This window comes from Melanostigma gelatinosum (assembly GCF_949748355.1).
Source record: "Melanostigma gelatinosum genome assembly, chromosome: 8".
Lineage (NCBI taxonomy): Eukaryota > Metazoa > Chordata > Actinopteri > Perciformes > Zoarcidae > Melanostigma > Melanostigma gelatinosum.
In genome coordinates this window covers 12,833,197-12,852,913 of record NC_136641.1, presented here as the reverse complement: position 1 = coordinate 12,852,913, position 19,717 = coordinate 12,833,197, and the positions used below count along the sequence as shown (strand labels likewise).

The window sequence follows — 19,717 nt, the reverse complement described above, 5'->3', positions numbered from 1 at the left end:
GAGGTTCTTTCAAGCTCTTAGTTTGAAGCACATGCACCACAACACTATTATCAGTGGACGTAGAATCACTCGGTTGATTCATCAAACTCCCTCCCTGGAATGTATGCCTCTGGAAACGGTTGCAGGTGGCAACATGTCAATGGGCTGCTGCTGTGTTACCGAACAGCCTCAGTTGTCATTCCTCCATTGTTAAGTATTTGAATCATGTGGGGCCCTATCCGTGACTCCCATCTGCACCAAGGTACTGAGGAGGCTATGTAGCTGAGCATCATATCGAATCATGTTTTCCCCTTTTGTTTTCCATTCAGGCGCCCAGGATGCATATTCACCTTCAAGAACAAGTGTGACATCGAGAAGCACAAGAGCTACCACATCAAGGACGATGCCTATGCCAAAGATGGCTTCAAGAAGTTCTACAAGTATGAGGAGTGCAAGTACGAGGGCTGCGTCTACAGCAAAGCCACCAACCACTTCCATTGCATCCGATCGGGCTGCGGCTTCACCTTTACCTCCACTAGCCAGATGACCTCTCACAAGCGCAAACACGAGCGCCGGCACATCCGCTCCTCCGGCGTCATGGGCCTCTCCTCCGCCTACCTGACGGCAAAGGACGAGCCGGAGGAGTCGAGCAACGACGACCTGATGGACTTCTCGACCATCAGCAGCAAGAACTCCAGCCTGAGTGCCTCGCCCACCACCCAGCAGTCCACCTCTATATCGCACCTGTTGGCCACGCCCACCACCGCTGTCTCCTCCTCCTCTACATTGAGCCATGCCCTCAAACTCACGTCCTCGCTGACCAGTGCAGGCCAGCGTATGTCCAGCCTGCTGTCCCAGGCCCTGCCCAGCAACATGCCGGTGGCCCTCGCTCTTTCCAACAGTGCCATGGGCGGCTCCCACCCGTTTTTCCCCCTCATCCCGAGGATGCCTCTCCAACCACCTCCGCCGGCCGCTAGCCTGATATCGGCTGTATCTTCTGGGGCTCACTCCATGCCCACCGACTCACTGACCCAAGGTTGCTCCACAGTGGGTGCAGACGGAGCCATGGCCTCTACCCCAACATCCTACGCCACCTCCTCCATCATGGAGAAGATCTCGGCAAGCAAAGGGCTGATATCACCCATGATGGCCAGACTGGCAGCTGCTGCCCTGAGGCCCTCCAACAACCTCCACCTAGGTCAGTCACTCCACAAAAAGTCATCATTTTTGTGATCATGGTGTCATCATTGTGTGTCATTTTTGTGGATACTGGACCTGCTTAACAAATATTTAGATTTTCTGCTTTACGATATTGTAAATGTGGACTGGTGGACAAAACGAGCGATTTGAAGACCATTGTCAATAATTGATTCATCTAAAAATAACTTGACAGATTAATTCAGCCCTGTTAATATTTCCTTTCCCTGACATTGTAACTAGACCAGCTTAACACACTTGCAAATTATAAAACCATGAATAAATTGGTAGTCCGTTGTAAAGGTTAACTTTGCTTGTTACTCTATTTATAGACACGGTTATTGAAATATATGACAAACAATAACCTTTTGAGCTATGTCAGTGTTCAAAGAGAATAAACTCCATGTCGACTAAAAGCCACATCCTTTTTCCGTGTGCGGACTTCTCTCCGCTCCAGCCAGAGCTCACAGAGTGCACTCAGAGGTCACTTCCACCACTATACCGCAGTAGAGAGAAAGGCAGGAAAAACTGCCGCTTTCAGGCGTAAAGGGGCATACTGGAGGCATAGTCCTCTGCTCTGGGCTTGTTATTGTGTTGATCGTTTGTTAGATACCCACAATCCATTTGGAGATAAATGCGCTGACAGGGGAGAGTAGAGCCCGTAAAAGTCTCTTATGATGTTCAGAGTGGGGGCTCCTGGGGCTTGTGTCGAACATGTTTCCTCATCATTGGTCTCTTATCTATGTCTGCGCCCGTTCCAAGCAAATGGAGGTGGAATGAAATTAAGATCAGAAATTGCAAGAACAAAAAAAAAAAAAAAAATGTTGGGTTTTTTCTTTTTTTTTCTTATCCTCTATGCAAACCGATAAAAAAAACTGAACTCGTTCAGGCAGAAATGACTCAATGCACCAGAGCTGAGAAAGGGGCTTTTTTTCCACTGTCATAAGAACTCAGACACACTTGCATGCATCAGCAAAGAAACACATTTTGAATTTCTAGAAACCTTCTGTTCCCACAAAAACATGTCAATACCCGTTTAGCATAAACACAATTCAAATACATTTTGGAGGTAATTGCCTTGTCTATGTTTATCATATTGCTCTCAACAAAGCTTCTGAAAAGGGAAAATGAAGTTAAAGCATTAAATTGATAATAAACTGCAGAGCGCAATCTCGCAATCCGGTAGCAGTGGGGCCTCCGGTGCTGAGCCTGAGCAGGTGGGGGTGCGGATTGTAAATCGGGGCTGCAAGGGGGAGCGTCTCCGGATGTTGCAGACTGGGAAGGATTACAATTCCTGGTGGTGTTCCTGGAGCAGGACAGGCCCTGTGAGAGAGATGGGGCAGCTGCTCCGGGGAGCCGGGCTGAGCCCGGGCTGTCAGGCGGAGCTCCACCTCTGGGCTTTCCAGCAGGTAGTCTGAACACTGGGAAGGCCCCCACTGAGGGTGGGGCTTCCACAGATGGTGCCTTCACCACCCCGCTCGTTGTCTCACCGAGAGGCTGCGTGTCAGATCTCTATGCTTGATAACAAAGCTGTAATCTCACATACTTTATGGTAAAAGTTAAGCGCACAGATACAGGATGGAGGATCGGCTTCGGTTTTGTTTCTCATATTTGCTTCATAAAATGTGTGAACAGGACATTTAGGGCTAAAATGAGGAGGAAGTGGTTTGTACTTGTAAGGTGTGAGAAAAGTCACAGTGTTGGTGGCTATTTTTCACAGTATTTATGTTTTCATGGGGTTGTGAAACTTCACCTCTTTTGTGGTGAATTGTGTACGTTTTCCTGTTTCTGCTTTCAGTATTTTCTCAGTATTTTTTCTGTATTAATGTTCCGCTCTAATTTACCCCTAAGTGTTTTTTCCCAGAGATTCAAGCATCTGAAGGGTTTACTAATTAGACACACAGTACAAATGATCTTTCACAAGCTCTGTATCTTATCCGGAGTAATTACATGGTGGTACATAATTCCTGGATAATTTCCAGAAAGAAGCTGCTTCGAGTCATACTCATTTGTTCTCCCTGTTTGGGAAAGTGAATAGAAAGAAAATGACTTCACGATGTGCAGCAGAAGAAGAGACTTTTGCATTGTAATCCACCTCAAAAAGCAAATGCATCCTTTGATATGGTAAAGGAACGCTTTAATCTGCCTGATGATCTAGTAAAGACCATATAGTGAGAGGCTGCTCTTGATGTAATGTGGTCTCATTTGGTCTGAGAATTAATTTGATTGTCAATGACGAGGCAGGATCTGTCTGGCTGGTTCATTTTGGGTGTACTCTTTTCAAGTTGGGCCTCAGGAAGGAGCGCTGGACGTGGACTTGGTGACCATTCAGTGACCTCAAACCACAGATTTCCTTTAGCTCCACCCCAACTCCACCTCCGGCCCCTCCAACCTCAGCCATTGTGAAACTGAACTGATACTGACACTTCCCCATCTCCCAGCTTTCAGCTGACAAGGCCCAAGACTGGCTTTTCTACTCCTACTCTGCCTGATATGTCTCTGGGTCATCTCGTGGCGGGGGGTGGGGAGGTCTCTGGTCGGCTTCCCCCTTACGTAAGCTCGTCTTGTTTCCTGCCCAGCGAGAGAAAGGAGAGCCTCACCAGGCTGAGGGCCAAGGGCACACACTTGGTTGCCCATGACCTTGCCTGTCACTATCCCTCAGCACCAGCCCTGACTCCTGAACAACAGATTCCTCACCAAACCAATCACGCCCGCTGGTGCTCCTCAGTCTTAAAGTGTCTGAGAGGCTACATCAGAGTCTCTCCCCCCCCCGGCACACTTTTTTTTATTTTTTTTTAAATAAACCACCACTTATTGTCGACCAAAAAGCCCAGCTTTCTCCGTGTAGCCTCGGGACAAATTAATATTTCAATCCCTTGGGGATCGGGGGTGGGGCAGAATTCACCTTCCCGTCAGCATTTCTACCCCGTGTCGTCCCCTGGTCTTTATTTATTTCATTTCAGCACTCCTGTCCCCGCTCACAGCATCCACTGAATACCTATTTGGAGGAGAATTTGATCAAGAGGTCATGCTATTTGAACCAATCTGATTGGCTGTCAGCTCCAATCTGACCGACATGCCACCCCTGTTCCTTGTGGGTACGCTCAGTGGCATTGGCTGCTGCCCGTTGTCAGGCCAACAAGCAGCCTGGGAAGGGGGGGGGGGGGGGGTCGGCCAATCTGAGACTGCCACTTTCCCTCAGCATTAGCATCTCACTTAATGACCAGTTAAGAGGCAGCCTGGCAAATGAGTTGTGACAAGTGCTGCAGAAAAAGGAGTATTTTTCCCTTATATCTCCCGCCTCTCAATCACCATTTAAAAGGCTTGACGGCCTGACATAATTTCGCAATAATTATCACTCGGAGTATTCTTTTCGGGCCAGGACAGGAGTCAGATTGGATCTCATCATAGGGTAATAATGCTGACCAACAACAACTTTGTTGTCACTTCTCTCATCTGCGTCTCCGTCTTGATCCTCAGGGAACGGGCAGCCGGCTTCAGCGAGCCACTTCAATCTGGTTCAAGTGAAGCAGGAGCCGATGGAGGTCAACTCCGGGGCCACCCACGACTCCACGCAGGAGCACAGCCTGGACCTGAGCAAGAAAGACCACAGGTACACGGCTGCCTGGTGCATAAAGGCTTAATAATGCTATATGACAAATCTCTATTCACCTAATATACTACGGAAATAAATGAACAAGGAACGAAGGTTTCTACAGTCTCGGCAGCCAGGGTTATGTTCGCAATTATTTGTCAAAAATATCTTGTTTATACGTGTGCATACATTTATAAAACCATCAACATATTTCTCAATGTTTTTGCGTGAGAAGGATGTTTGTATAAACCGTCAACTCCAATCTTCCCTTCAACTCACACTACATCTTATTTTATAAGAAGACAGCATTTTTCTTCTTCATTATACAGGCACACCTCGTGTGATAAATAGTAATATTTACTGTTCTCATGCAAATCTGGACTAAACATTGTTCATTTTCCTTGTTCCAGTAATGAATCAAACGGACACCCTGTACCAGGGAATACATCTCTTTTATCCTCGCTTATGAATAAGGTAAGATCCATCCATCAAACGCCTTTCATCCCAAGACAAATTAGCGGGACGCACAGGGGCCTGTTTTTTTGTTTTTTTAATGTTTCACCGCTAATAAGATGAGTTTGTATCATTTAAATTTTCCAGCCATTTTTCATACAGTGTAATTTTCACTGCACCTCTCACAAATTAATATAATGAAGCAGTAGCTGGGTGCCACACTAGATATATAGAGATGTTTGTTTTTTGATGAGCTGTTTTGAACCCGCCATCCATTTTTTCTCTACATTTATTTATAGACTTTGTAAATTATTAGATTAAAAAGTCTGGGGAGAAAAGAACAACAGGAAGGCGCTGCCCTCATTTTTTACCAGGTCTAAATGTCAGTGTATGGAAATTCAAAAGGTGTATTTGTTTTGGGGGGGGGGGGGGGGGTTTAGATTAAAATGGACATCGTCTTAATCATACATCTCATCAGATGTATACAAATGTGCCAGGTGGTTTCCGTCATATTGATGATGTAATCAGGGATCTTTTTTTTTTTTACCCTTGCCAACTGGTAAATACCCCCTCCCTCCCCTCCACACACAGACACACGCGTCGCCTAGTTGCTCTCCTTAAAGCAGCTTGAAGACCTGTTGTCCAACAGCTCCTCGTGTCATGGCAGCTTTCGGTGGGGGGGGGGGGGGGGGTTGATTGGAGCCACCGCAGCACATAAAAGGGTTAACAGTTGCTCCCAGAGGACACTTGGCAAACACGTTTGGCCTGCACTCAAGCAAAAGCCTGGATGTTTGTAAATCTGGCTGTGCTTCTTCTTTTTTTTTTTGCTTCGCCAAAACCATTTGTGTGTGTAAACTCTCACACTCTCACTAACATATGCAAGTGCCCGGCTTCCCGTATGTTCCGCTAACCCAGCAGCGGGTTGTTTTTGTGCTCTGTAGATGTCACAGGTGAACCCTGCCCTGTTCAACGCCATGCACCTGAAGACAGAGCTGGAGGCCGGCCAGGGAGGCAACAGCTCGGAGGCGGCACAGTATCTGAACAGAGTGCTGAAGAGGCCGCTGCCAGAAAAATCTGCCGAGATCTGGAGGACATACCTCCGCAGGTATAATACATGGAGGAAGTACAACGAGTCACTGGAGTTACACTTGACTCATTTGTTTTGAAAGCGAGAATACAGTCAGAGTGTTTAAAAGCACTGTGCATAGAAGGACTTTTTTCTGTAAATACAATTCCTCACATACTGCATCACTGAAAACCCCCTGAAATACAAAGAATCTGGTCTTGCAGGAATGTGTAATGACTTGCAGCACAAAGGACATTTACCGTCAGATCACGAGTCGAACCAGCTGTTTGTCGATGTTCTGGGAAGGCGGAAAAAAAAAAAAACTGACAGTCTTCATTATCTGTCTGTGTTAAAGGTTTGACACAGACGACTTCTGCGAGGCTCAGTGTGACTTCCTACAGAAAGTGCACTTTCACTGCATGGTAGAGGACTGCGGCGCACTCTTCAGCACTGTGGATGGGGCCATAAAACATGCTAAGTGAGTGTTTCCGCTGCTTCGTAATCTGAAAATACTCCCTTTCCACGGTTTAGCGTCCGGCTTTATTGATCAACAAAACATAAAAAAAAAATGAGCTTCCATCTTGTTTCTCAGCTTCCATCTCCGCGCCACCTTGAACGTGAAGTCGGAGCCTCAGTTCGGCGAGGGCAAGGACTCCGGTGAGGGGGCCTCGCTGCAGCCCGCTGCCCCCGTCTCTATGGCCAACAACCCCTCCATGGATGTGGCACACCTCACCTCCTCTGGTGGCTACAGCTCCCCGCCTCCCGCCCTGCTGGCCTGGAAGCAGCTGACTGGCAGCATCCCTCAGATGCCGGCCTCGATGCCCAACCTGCCAGCCAACTCCCTTCTGGCCACCACCTCTCTGGAGAATGCTAGACCCCAAGTCAAACCTGGTTTCCTGCAGTTTCCGGAAAAGTAGGAGAAACATTTAGCTTCTTCCTGTTACATTAACAGCACAGTGTGTTTATTCGACCATAAACTGCATTTTCCGTTGGTTTTTTTATTCATCCAGTGATCCCTGTTTGGCTACTGACTGCAAGTACAGCAACAAGTTCCACTTCCACTGCTTGTTTGGGAATTGCAAGTATGTGTGCAAGACAACTGGCAAGGCCGAGTCCCACTGTTTGGACCACATCAACCCCAACAACAACCTGATCAACGTCCGCGACCAGTTTTCCTACTTCTCTCTCCAGTGTCTCTGTCCCAACCAGGTGAGTGAGGCTTGATAAGTGAGCCAGGAGCTGAATCACCTACTGTCATCTCCCGGAGGTTTCTAAGCATGAAGTATGCTATCTATTAGACCGGTATTTGAGGTTATTTGACTCAAGGCTTTCACAACCGCCGCTCCCGTCTTCCATCTCCGCTGAAAAAGACAGTCGACTCACCCCAGTAATGCCTGTTTATATGTCAATGATGTCATTTTGACTGCCGCATTCTCCTCTCAGAAAAGGCCAATTTAGCTGATATTACCCAATAAATCATTGTCACTTGCACAGTAAACAAGGCTGTCTGGAATAGGGCAAAAATCAGGGGAATGCTTCGCAAATGAAACCTAAATGGCAGCCCCTGCCTGCTCTCATGAGCCCGTATTTGGAAAACCATTTAAATGAATTCATTAATGTGTCGAAAATCACCCCTCTCGCAAAAATCCCCCCCTCCCTAACCCTCCGCCTCCTCATCCTCCCTCCTCCGCCCCTTAGTCTGCATCTCCTGAACTGAGCTGATCATATTTGGACCAGTCCTTTGGGATCTGGGCCTCACAAACAGATGGTGGTGTACAGACATGTTCAAAAGGAGGGGTGTTTGTGGGAAGCCTGAAGAAAAAAAAAAAGCCATCGTGCTTAGAAATGTGGGATGTTCCAAATGAGCAGAAATAATAATAAAAAAAAGGGCTGTGAAGTGTTTGTTTATGTTTTTGGAGAAGCTGTGTAGTGTTGACTTTAACTTGGTACACAAAGAAAGATCAAGTCAAGCTTTCAAACATATTTGACTCATGAAATTGGAAACTGTGTTTCATCTGCAGCACTGCGAGTTCAGAATGAGGGGCCACTATCACTGTCTGCGGACCGGCTGCAGCTTTGTCACTAACATCACCACCAAGCTGCCATGGCACGTGAAGAAGCACGAAAAGGCAGAACGCCGCGCCGCCAATGGCTTCAAATATTTCACCAAGAGGGAGGAGTGTGGGAGGCTGGGTAAGAAAAAAAACACATCCGATATGATTTTAAGTTTAGTAGAAGTTTTGGCCTGCCGTCACTTTTTCTCACACTCCAGCTTTTATTAATATTCTACCTGGAGCACCGTGTGGATTAAAAGTTTTAAATTGAGAAAGACGTAGATGGATTTTTGGTGGCAGGAGGATATATTACCTGTGTTTACAAAAGGGAGCGAGACCAGTGTCGGCAAACACAGTGTCATGCTATGCGAGTTGATAAAGAGGCATGAAAGCCTCACGGGTTTTGTTGCTGTGTTTTGCATATCCACAACGGCACATCGTGTCCCAAAGGTAGTCTCGCCTTTACTATGTGAGCAATACCGTCGAGGGGAGGGTGGGGGGGGGGGGGGGGGGGGAGGAGCAATCACATCCAGGTTGTTTTCTTCTTCCTTTTGCCCCTGTCAGAAATGAGCAATTAGGTTTGTGTTTGTTAATTATCCGGCTTGTCTGGTTTAGGCTGTTTGTGTTCTGAAGCTGCGCCTCACAGCCACCGCTGCCATCACACAGAAATGAATTAAAAGTGCTCTGTTTTTTTCAGGCGGTTACACAAGCTTTTCAGAACGCAGAGACAAAGCACACAAATACAGGCCCTAAACAGCTGTTTTTTGTCCCCAGCCTGATCTGCCAACGGTATTGTGTGGGCTGTGGGAAACACAGAGAGGATTACCATCGCTAGCACGCCTGTCATAAAGAATTGATGGGTTGCCAGTATCCATGGCAGCGACATTAAACTGAACACCGCTGATGATGTTACCTGGTTTCCGTCTCACAAAAGGCCCTCCGAGTCACGGGGGCTACTGTTATTTGCACAACTTTGCGTGTTTAAAAACACGGTGTGTGCCAAAGCTATTTGATGACACAGACGTGTTGTGCTCTTAAAACTGGGTGCCATGGTTACTGGCATGCTAGCACATGCCCAGCATGTTACTCTTTCAATTATTTCTGCCTGCTTTTATATAATGGTATTTGATTAACAGGCACAAAACGGAACATTCATTTAATTTGAAATCATAAAGCAATTAGCGCTACACCGGTTAAAACACTAGAAAAGAACAGAAGAGTGTGAAGCACGCAGCAGCACGACGGAGGACAAAAGGAAAAAATGACAATGGAGATACTTTGAAAAATGAATTTAATATGGTAATAATTGTATATTTACTTTGGTTTGCAGGGGTGTGTGCATTATTGGCCCACAGAAAATGAGAATTTATTTATGTAAATTCCTAATTGAATAAAGCATGTCAGTGTAATAAAAGAGCTCCACAGGTTTAGTGCACAGAAGCCTTGACTTGCTCAGTGTGACACCGGAGTGATCTAATATTCCTCCTACATGTACACTCCCAAACACTTTGAAACCGATCCCTCTTTTGTCGGCGCTATATCATGAAATTAAAAAAATAAAAAAAACTCAAGAATATTTCACTTTGCGTTTGATCTAATCATAACACCGCCGCACTGATAATATTGCATTTAGCGCAGTTGCTATTCTCAGACGCCTCACGATGAGCCAGAGATGAATCCATCTGCAAATGGAGAGTCTAAGAACTGTTACTGGTCTTCTCTCTTCAGGTTGTAAGTATAACCAAGTCAACAGTCACTTCCACTGCATCCGCGAGGCTTGCCAGTTCTCCTTCCTGCTCAAGCACCAGATGACCTCACATGCACGCAAACACATGAGGCGGATGCTAGGGAAGAACTTCGACCGAGTCCCATCCCAGGTATGTTCGCAAAACAATCGGAGAGTGTAATTGGCTGAAAATACAAGCTGAACAACTCAGTGAACTTCAACAGACGTTGAGCGGGTTTATTGGAACATATTCTAACAAAGCCAAGCACCTCACCTGCCCTCTGACTAAGTAATTCAATGGGGAATGTATTGTGCTTATTTGTAGAGTAGATGTTTGGATGTATTATCCTATCGTCAGAGCCCATCCATTTTTCAGTTTTCACACAAAAGAACCTAGATGTTACATTTAAATGGCATGTTCCCACAAAAGCATACCGTAGTTGTTGTCTCTGTTGCGAGAAGTGAAAAGGAATATGCAAATGAGCTGCAAAAAAAATAAAAAAATGAACAGATTTTCACTGTGAACATTTTTTAAATCTGATTTTCTTCTTTAATCTGTTTTTAATGTTTTTAATGTTTCAGCTCAACAATAATTAGTTGGTGTCCAAAGTCTACAAGACTTATGTACCTAGTTTGGTTGGTTTTGGCGTTTATTATGAGTCAGATTCTGAAAACTGAACAAGTTCATTCGGTGCAAAACAGAAAGCATCGGTCATATCCTGTCATACCAGTCAGTTATAGATCACTCATGACATTGTTTTGATGTGACATTTTTCACTGTGGAGTATACTCCTTTTCCTACCTTAACCTCTGCGGTACATCCTGTACCGTAAGTGGAGTTAAACATGTGGATTTTCTAGTTCTGTTTGTTCTTTTTTTCATTTTGTACCTTTATATAATGCGTGACGTTCATTCTTTCAGAAAACTTTTGTTGCCTTGAGAAATGCTTGGTTGCATGCCAAAAGCCAACACCTGCATTAATGACACGCTACCTCCCATGATGTTTGCTTCAGATAAAGTGCGGTGAAATCTATGCCAGGCGTAGGCAGCAACTTATCAGTGTATTATGGATATGTCCACATTGCGCATGGATAATATAGTCCAAAATAATGTCTACATTAGTTAGGCAAACATACAACACAATAAACGCCCACGGAGAGAGAGGATGCACGCTTGGCGTCAGCGCACCCGTAGAAAACAACGTATTCACTCTTGTAAAATGCGCAAAAGCTCAACCACACACACACACACACAACGAAAATCTGTGAGCCAGGATATGGAAAAAAGAGAGCGAAATCATGCTGTCAGCGCACCAACAGAAAACAGCTTAATCACTCCAACAAATTGAGCAAAAGCGCACTGATAACCACACACAAGGAGCGTCTGGCTACAGCACACAAGGAAAAGGAAAAACGAGAGAGAAACATTGGCATCAGTGCGCAGTAGCCCAACATCAGACAGCGCACACAAAGCTCTTAAACCGGTGAACAAATGTATTCGTGTATATGAAAGTCGATGCCAACATATGAAGCAGAATATTTCGTTGGGTTAAAACATCTCTTTTTTCCAATGAATTTAAACTTTTGGACAGTGGACTGAAACACTGCTTCACTCGCTGTCTGTGTGTGTGGACTACTGCACTCAATGTTGCCGTAGTTTATTCATAAGAATTGAACTGTTCATGTTATGAATGGAGCTTCAGGATGATATGGTTTTCGGTACAACTGTAAGGTACTCACTGTATTTGTAGATGAAGTCAATGCACCCAGCCCTCTGCACAGAGATGTCAGTGTTGTTGTTGTAGAAGTTGTTTCCCCCGAAAGGCTGGCGCTCGCTTGGCAGGTTAACAGGTCACGACCATGAGGCTTTCTTAATATCTGGTGTTTTTCTTGAACTTTGCATTGCGCATGACGTCATACAGTGCCAATGCCACTCATGCTGGAGGTGTTTCAAGGCGATCTGCATTAGCCACTCGTTATTTTCGTACCAATCTGTTTGAAAAGTCGGTGTAATGTTCAGCTCCTTTCCGCTCGGTGTTTGTTTACCTTTAGCGGCCACAGCTGATTTCTATGCTGATCGCGGCCCTTGAGCTATCCGCGCTAGCCGCGAAGGGCAACGCGTGGCGCAGAGCCGAGAGAGAGGAAGTGGGTGGGTGTCACGTGACATGATTCCGGGTGGGGGGGGGGGGCGGCTATCTTCCTCATCGCATCTCTGATTCAACACAGTGTGAGATCCGACTATGCATGCGCAAATATATGTAAACGTTGGCAGCGTTGAGTTAGGAGTTCCCATCATGGCTTTGAAATTCCTGGAATCAGGAAATGGTTTTAGTTTAAGTCTCAACCTCTATTTTTAGCTGAGGTGAGGCGCTGCCTGCCCTGCACGCACATCACTTACAACAAAGATGATTTGTGTTCCAGGTGATGCCGCTGGGCCAGAGGCCAGATGGATCTGGCATGATGGGGAGCCATCCTGGTATGAACAGCTTCTCGTCCGCCATGATGGACGAGACTGATGATTACATGGACTACATGGGAGGAGGGGGCAGCCCCTTGGGCCTCTCCTCCGAGTCCTCCAACCAGGACCAGAGCTGCTCCAGCACACCTGGTGGCGATGGTTCTCCAGCAGGTGAGGATAGGCAACAACAACAAATACCCATCGGTGCATTAAGTGTCAGCATGTAGAGTTGTATTATGGTTTAATCAAAAAAAAAAAAAAAAGTGAAATTCAAGTTTTATCATCTTACATTCAGCATCATCCGTCATGCTTCAAGTCCACATTCATCTACCTTACCCAGAAAACCAGCGACTTTTCATTTCATTCTTCAATCATGTATTTTTTTGATTTAGTAGTTTGATTTACAATCAATAACATAATGACACATAAATCATAACATATGAGGTTGATGACAATGCAGTATTCTTATGTTCCGAGTCACGGACAAGGTCTTTTGCAGTTTGCCTGGTCATCCTCATAAAACTTCCATTTTGTACATCAGTGGTTTGAGTTATTGCACTGTATGTAGCTTATTACATTTTCCTTTGGCCCAAGATCATCCCTGTGGCTTTATGTCTACTTTAGCACTTTTAGTCGTTTGAATTGTGGGAGAAAGGAAAGGAGAAACAGTCTCCTTTCCCCTCAAACTGACTGAATATAGGAATTCTCTGCTTTTTTTTCTAAATCTGAGCCTCCATGTGTGAGCAATATTATCCACTACTCGCACCATTGTTGTTTTGGCTGGTGGGTTACTTGTCTTGAATGGGCCTCATTTTGTATCATGCTCTTATCTTTTATCTTTCCCTTTTTACCTCCCATGCCTCTGTGTGTGTGTGTGTGTGTGTGTTTGTGATTTGGTCCTTGTTTGTGTGTGTGTGTACCCGTCTGTGTGTTTCTTCCCTTCTTGTCTGTCCTTCACCCTCTCTGGTCAACCTGTCTCTCCAGGACAAGGCTGGTTCGCCACCACTTCTGCTCCTACCACCCCTGCTGACACTAGAGCAACCCAAAATGCACCTCCTTCTTCCCCGCCTCCTCCACCACCACCACCTCTTCCTCACTTCGCTCCTCAGCCTGGCCTCCAGTCCCAGGTCCCATCCCTCTCTCCCGCTCTCCTCCGACCTCCTCTGTCCTCACTCCCATACCTCCTCTCTCCATCCTGTCTGTCATACTCTCTGCTCAGCGCCTCTCTGGGAGCCACTCGGAGTGTTGTCATGCCAACCAACACACCAGCTTTCAGCCCCATCATTGCCACTCCGTCTCCGGTTAGAAATGACGTCCCTATAGTGCAGGATGCTGCAGGTACTTATCCCCGGCGCAAACCAACACTGCAGCTGTCAATCTCAATTGAGTCCTGAGCAGTATTTAACTGTGTGATCCAGTCTTTCTCTGCAGTATTGTTGGGGAAAGACGGGGAAATTAAAAAAAAAGGCTTTCCAGCATGCAAAAAAAAAGAAAATCTATGAAGAAATGTGCATGCTTACTGAGTGGGTATAGAAACAGATGTGTATAATTACCTCACCTACACCTTTGTGTGTGTTTTTACTCCCAGTTTTACTGGGATTATGAGACAGAGCAGTACATTTGGCACCTGTAGTAAGAAGCCGGGACCTTGTTTAGCTCCCATTAACCAGGCTGCATTACCAGCCTCTTATTTTAATCACGCCTCAAGTTTTATCGAGGCCCACTGCTTCCTGTCTTGCAGAACAGGGATCCCATTATTAGGGTGTAGCAAAAGGTGGGTGCCCCTCATAAAACAACATGGAGATAAGAGGGTCGGTTAAGACCCACAGCTCTGCCTCTGTTTGGAGGCTGGAGACACCCTGTAAAAGTGTCATGTTCCAAAGTCAATCTGTCACTTCCCCCCTCCTTTAATCATTCTGGGAATTAGGAATAAAACAAATTGTGGCTCTCTGTGCTTACTCAGCTGTGAACCACTTCTGGCTGAGTAAGGTCGCACATTAGAGTCTCAACCAGGACGGTCTCGCGATGTAATTTGCTTGTAGTTTACTTTGTGAACCCAAGTGATTATAGTTTAATGTGCTTCCTTCCTTGTTTCAGGCAACACCATCTCCATTCCCACGGCCACCGGTGCGAAGAAGCGCTTTTGGATCATCGAGGACATGTCACCATTCGGCAAGCGCCGCAAGACCCCGTCGTCACGTAAGATGCTGGATGAGGGGATGATGCTGGAGGGCTTCAGGCGCTATGACCTGTACGAGAACTGCAAGGACCCGGGCTGCCAGTTTTCTCTGAAAGTGACCCACTACCACTGTACACGGGAGAACTGTGGCTACAAGTTCTGCGGCCGCACCCACATGTACAAGCACGCGCAGCACCACGACCGCGTGGACAACCTGGTCCTGGATGACTTCAAGCGCTTCAAATCCTCACTCAGCTGCAGCTTCCCCGACTGCCAGTTTTCAGGCAACAGCACCCACTTCCACTGTCTGCGCTGCGGCTTCCGCTGCACCGACAGCACCAAGGTGACGGCCCACCGCAAGCACCACGGCAAGCAAGACGTGATCACCGCCGCTGGCTTCTGCCAGTTCAGCTCCAGTGTCGATTGTGAGGTTCCCGACTGCAAATATAAGCTCAAGTGCTCGCACTTCCACTGCACCTTCCCCGAGTGTAAGCACACGGTGGTGGGCATGTCCCAGATGGACTCCCACAAGAGAAAGCACGAGAAGCAGGAGCGTGGCGAGCTGCCGTCTGTGTCGCCCAAACAGGAAGGGGTGCACCACCTGGGAGGAAACCTGTCTGCGCTCCCTCTGATCTCCATGGGTCTTTCTTCTTCTTCCCCCAGTGGCGTCCACTGTTTGTCCCGCAGCATTAACAGCAGCGCTCCCTCCATGATCTATCCAGCAGGTAGCATCGGGTCAGAGTATAACCGACTGTACCCGCCGTCCTCCATCAGCCTGGACGGCTCCCTCAACCTGGGCACAGACACCAGCAGCTCCCTGTTCTTCCTGAAGAACGCCGCCGGTCTGGGTCTCAGCGATTCACTGGACCTCAGCAAGAAAATGCACCACGAAGCGGCGCGGTCCAGCCACAACAACCCGGCACCGCTGCTGGGTCTGCCGGCAGCTCAGGACGACACCACGGGAACGTCCGGAGAGGCCGAGGATGACCTATCGCCAGAGGAGGAGGAGGAGGACGACGAGGACGAGGAGGAGGAGGAGGCAGAGCTCAACAGTGACTCGAATGACGATTCGATGCCGGAGCCTGATGGTGAAAAGGACAATGGCGAGAGTTTTGATGCTTCTGTTAACCACACTGATACTTCCCAACTGGAAAAGAAATGAAAGAAAAACTACCAGTGACTGTAGGGACTGAAGAAATACTCTGTGTACTATGAACAAACAAGAATGAAAGCGGCCTCATTTATCATGTAAAGAGACTTCAGACGACAACAGAAAACAACAACGTGGAGAAAAATGACGGCCCAAAATGATTTATTATGATGTTTACAAGATGACCAACATTATTAATTCAATTATGCATTAAAAAAAGCAAAATATGAACGGAGACACAGAATTAGGCCCTGGTTTACACACAGGGCAGCAATGTAAAGCATTTTACTACACATCAGTCTTTCTGTGTGCGTGCATGTTTGACTTTAATTTATTTTCATTTTTTTCACTTTTTTGTGTGTGGTTAAAAACAAAACAAAAAGTCAGAAAAACAAAAACAAATCTCTCTATATAACTATATATGTAAGTGTGTGCGCGTGTGTGTGTGTGTGTGTGAACGACGATATACAAAAGGAAATTGCTGGTACAGGCGACATGAACTGCAGGGCCGGGGATACATAGAAAAAGGGAGGATCACTAAGGGGTAACAGGATACATTCAAACATTTGATCTTTTTTCCTGTATTATTATTATTATTATTATTATGAGACTCTGAGGGAAAAGGGAGTTACATTTTGCGTGTTCCCATCTCTCTCAGATGTTTTTCTTTGTTCTCAATGACATGTGGAATTGACCAGTAAATATTTGGTCAGCCTCGGCAGTCGGGCCTCCAGCAAGCTGCCGGTCTCAACAGTTCTCTGACATTCTGCTAGAAATGTTCAACTAGCACCAAAACCAAGCTGAGCCCTTGTAATTGAACCCCCCTGCAGAGGAATCAAGCTTGTGTGTGTGAATAGTGCACTTTTATATTAGCCGACCACGATGATTACGATGATGATAGATAACTCATGAGCATATTTAAAAATATTTTTGTTACCATTTGCATCTTTGCGTTATTTTGTCGTTTTTGTTGTGTTGTTAGAAGCATATCGATCTGTAAGCAGGCGAGGTTGTGATTAACGGCCGGAGGGGGGGGGGGGGGGGGGGGGGGGGTCAGACAGACCAGAGAAAACGATGAGTCACTCAGATGCAGAGATCGGTGGGGGATGTCAGCGAGTGTGTTTTATGTTTGAAAATTTAGAGACCGAAAATGTCTCAATGGCATTTTGTTTCCATTCACTATGGCTGTGGTTTAGCTCCTGTTGTAACGGTTTTTATTTAATATTTATGTGACCTTCCAATGAGAATTTTCTAGGGTGTTATTGCACTTTTTAGGTTCATTTTTACCGTCTGAAAAAAAAAATATGATAAATATCTTTTAACAGGGAATTTTGCTTTAAAGATGTTGTTTTAGTTCACTTTTGCTTTAATGCACAAATAGATGTTAGTGTGACAAAGAACTGTTGTTCTGTGATTTATTTAAAGACTGGGTTTTTATTTTGCTTCCGTGATTCGACAGTTTGAAGAAGAAGAAAAGAGTAAATGGCTGCACCAGAAAGACCAGTGCCCTGATGAGAAACACTAATACAGACTGTGATTTTAAATGAATTCTTAAGAAGTTCATGGCAATGCTCACTTACTGTGGTGCTAAATTATAAATCGGTCAAAGACACCCGCTGGTTAATATTGAACGAATATGTTTGACACACTGATCATGAATAATCTCCTGAGCTTGGCATTGGAAATAAACGATCATAATATAGGGAATAATGTGCGTAGATGATATTCCTCCAGATGTTTTGAGAAGAAAAAAAAAAGGGTTGTACAGTATTTTCCTCTGTAAAAAATAACTATATATGAACAAAATGCTCTTTCGTGAACAGCTTCCTTTAAAAAGAAAACCGTTAAGAGGAGAAATGAATAATAAAAAGTAAAAAAAATTCAAATAGCCTCATCATAGTTTGCTTGTGTGCGTGACCTTTTTTTAATTAGCCCAGATATTTTGGAAAAGGTTGTTCATACTGTAGCGTTGGAAGATTCCGTTATGTTTGCAGGATCTTTTTTTTCTTTTTCCAAACTATGTCAGAAGCTCAAACTAAAATACACTGATTTGAATTCATTCATCTATGTTTCTGTTTTATTTAACGACTCATTTTATTCACTGTCATTTATCTATGTGTGTGCTTTTTTTCCCCCCTCAATTGAAATTCTTGGTTTATATTTACTTTGCTGTGGGCATGCCTCGTTCACAGACTGAGCTGTCTGCCGGGACTCTGCTGCAAAGCAGTGGCGTCACGTTTGTTTTTCTTTTCTCATCAGATAACTGTAGGGGCTGGGAGACGTTGTGCACTTGAATTCAGTGTGTGTGTGTGTATGCGTAAGTGTGGGAGGGTGTGAAATAGCAGGATTTGTAAAAAGTTGAAAATAAAGAAACTATAATTATTATAACTATACACATGTAGTGATTGCTAGTGCTTCAGCCTGAGGACGTTGTGGGTCCTGTGTGGAGGGTGAAGGTGCTGCTGGACGACAGCGGGGCAAAAGGTCACGACAGCGATCTCTCTGTGTCTTTTTTCTATCCGTCAGTGACACTACTGAAGTAAGAGAGTGAGTGTGTGTGTGTGTGTGTGTCTCCCCCGCCTGTGGCTCCAGCTGCTCAGAGCTTCGATTCATATTTCATGACCTTGTGCGCCTTTTCCCTGCTTTGTTCCGCTTTAAATCCAACTGGGACACTTTTCTGTCACAGATTTTGAAGGAACCAACAAAAGAAAATGTAAAAAACAAAACAAACAAACATCTGCATTCATGCAGGTAGAGGAGTCAACAATATTTGTTGTTGGGGTCACCCGTTCATGACATTCTGGTGTTAGAACAAGATCAGAGCCGAGGACCATTCGGGAGATTTGGAAAGCCTGCTAATGCTAACAAGATGGCTCTCTGTGTCTTGTTCACTGTTAACAGGGCACATTTCTTTTTTCTTTTTTTGCCTTGAGCCATGTGCTGGGTTCTCCTCCTACTCCCTCATGGCACGCAGTGGCCGAGGTGCTGGTTCTCTCTGTCCCTTCGTCTACAGCTGTTCCTGTCCTTCCTCCTTCTCTTCTCTTGTGATTTTTTATTTATTTTTTTTATAAAAAAAAAAAAGAGAGAAAAAAAAGGAAAAAAATTGGGTAAAGGCATCACCATCTGTCAGCCAGCTGGCATCCTGTATATAATCTACCAGAAGAAAAAATAGAATAAACATGAAAATTATATTACACAAAAACCAGACGGAAACGACCTCCAAATCGCGCATAGGCTGCTGCTGAAACGACAGATCATTTTACCGTTTTAATTAACAGAGTAAAAATGATGGTATAAAAAAGCGGTGGAGAAATAAACTGAGATGAATTTCCACTGCTGGGAGAAATGTAATACGAAAGCCTCCTGCTTACTGCAGTGTAGTGGAGAAACAACATTTTAGACTTTGTAAAATATATTGCACTTTTGGACGAAAAGCCATCTCCCGTTTGGCGTTCAATTTGGCTAGACTCATGAGGCATTTTATATGAAAAGTAAACAATGAAGCAATTTTTTACTTGAATTTGTTGCCCTCAGCTCTACTATTCATTTTTGCCGTATTGCTTATTTCCACTTGGATACAGTGCTGTTCATCTTCATTGTGCTATATTTATGTTTTTCTTCTGTTTTCTGCATGTCTTATGCAAAGATTGAGCTTTTCACTCGGTGAAATAAAAACATACTGAACGACTTTAGGCCTGTTTTCACTGTGGCTGTCATTTTGAATGTCAAAGAATGAGTCTGACAACAGATGCACACTTTCTACCTTCACACAAAACACAACACCAGGCCATATATATTAGAAGTGCCAACAATGTGTGCATGCATGCCAGCCATCGCTGACACGCAGTGGGTTGATGTGCC

At 45.3% G+C, this 19,717-nt stretch overlaps 1 protein-coding gene across 7 annotated transcripts in view; it reads left to right on the top strand.

The window, feature by feature from the left end:
* casz1 (castor zinc finger 1) overlaps window positions 1-17,915 on the top strand; it is a 172,084-nt gene extending 154,169 nt beyond the window's left edge. For 6 of the 7 annotated variants that reach the window (XM_079273629.1, XM_079273628.1, XM_079273630.1 and 3 more), the window contains 12 exons: window positions 309-1,177; window positions 4,657-4,789; window positions 5,182-5,245; window positions 6,166-6,329; window positions 6,646-6,768; window positions 6,883-7,203; window positions 7,301-7,499; window positions 8,312-8,483; window positions 10,073-10,221; window positions 12,491-12,698; window positions 13,512-13,865; window positions 14,625-17,915. In XM_079273629.1, coding sequence (XP_079129755.1) covers window positions 309-1,177; window positions 4,657-4,789; window positions 5,182-5,245; window positions 6,166-6,329; window positions 6,646-6,768; window positions 6,883-7,203; window positions 7,301-7,499; window positions 8,312-8,483; window positions 10,073-10,221; window positions 12,491-12,698; window positions 13,512-13,865; window positions 14,625-15,868 — 4,000 coding nt within the window. In that variant the 3' untranslated portion in view covers window positions 15,869-17,915. The remainder of the gene's footprint in view (window positions 1-308; window positions 1,178-4,656; window positions 4,790-5,181; window positions 5,246-6,165; window positions 6,330-6,645; window positions 6,769-6,882; window positions 7,204-7,300; window positions 7,500-8,311; window positions 8,484-10,072; window positions 10,222-12,490; window positions 12,699-13,511; window positions 13,866-14,624) is intronic. The other variant, XM_079273632.1, reaches the window with a different exon arrangement.
* Window positions 17,916-19,717: the final 1,802 nt, after the last annotated feature.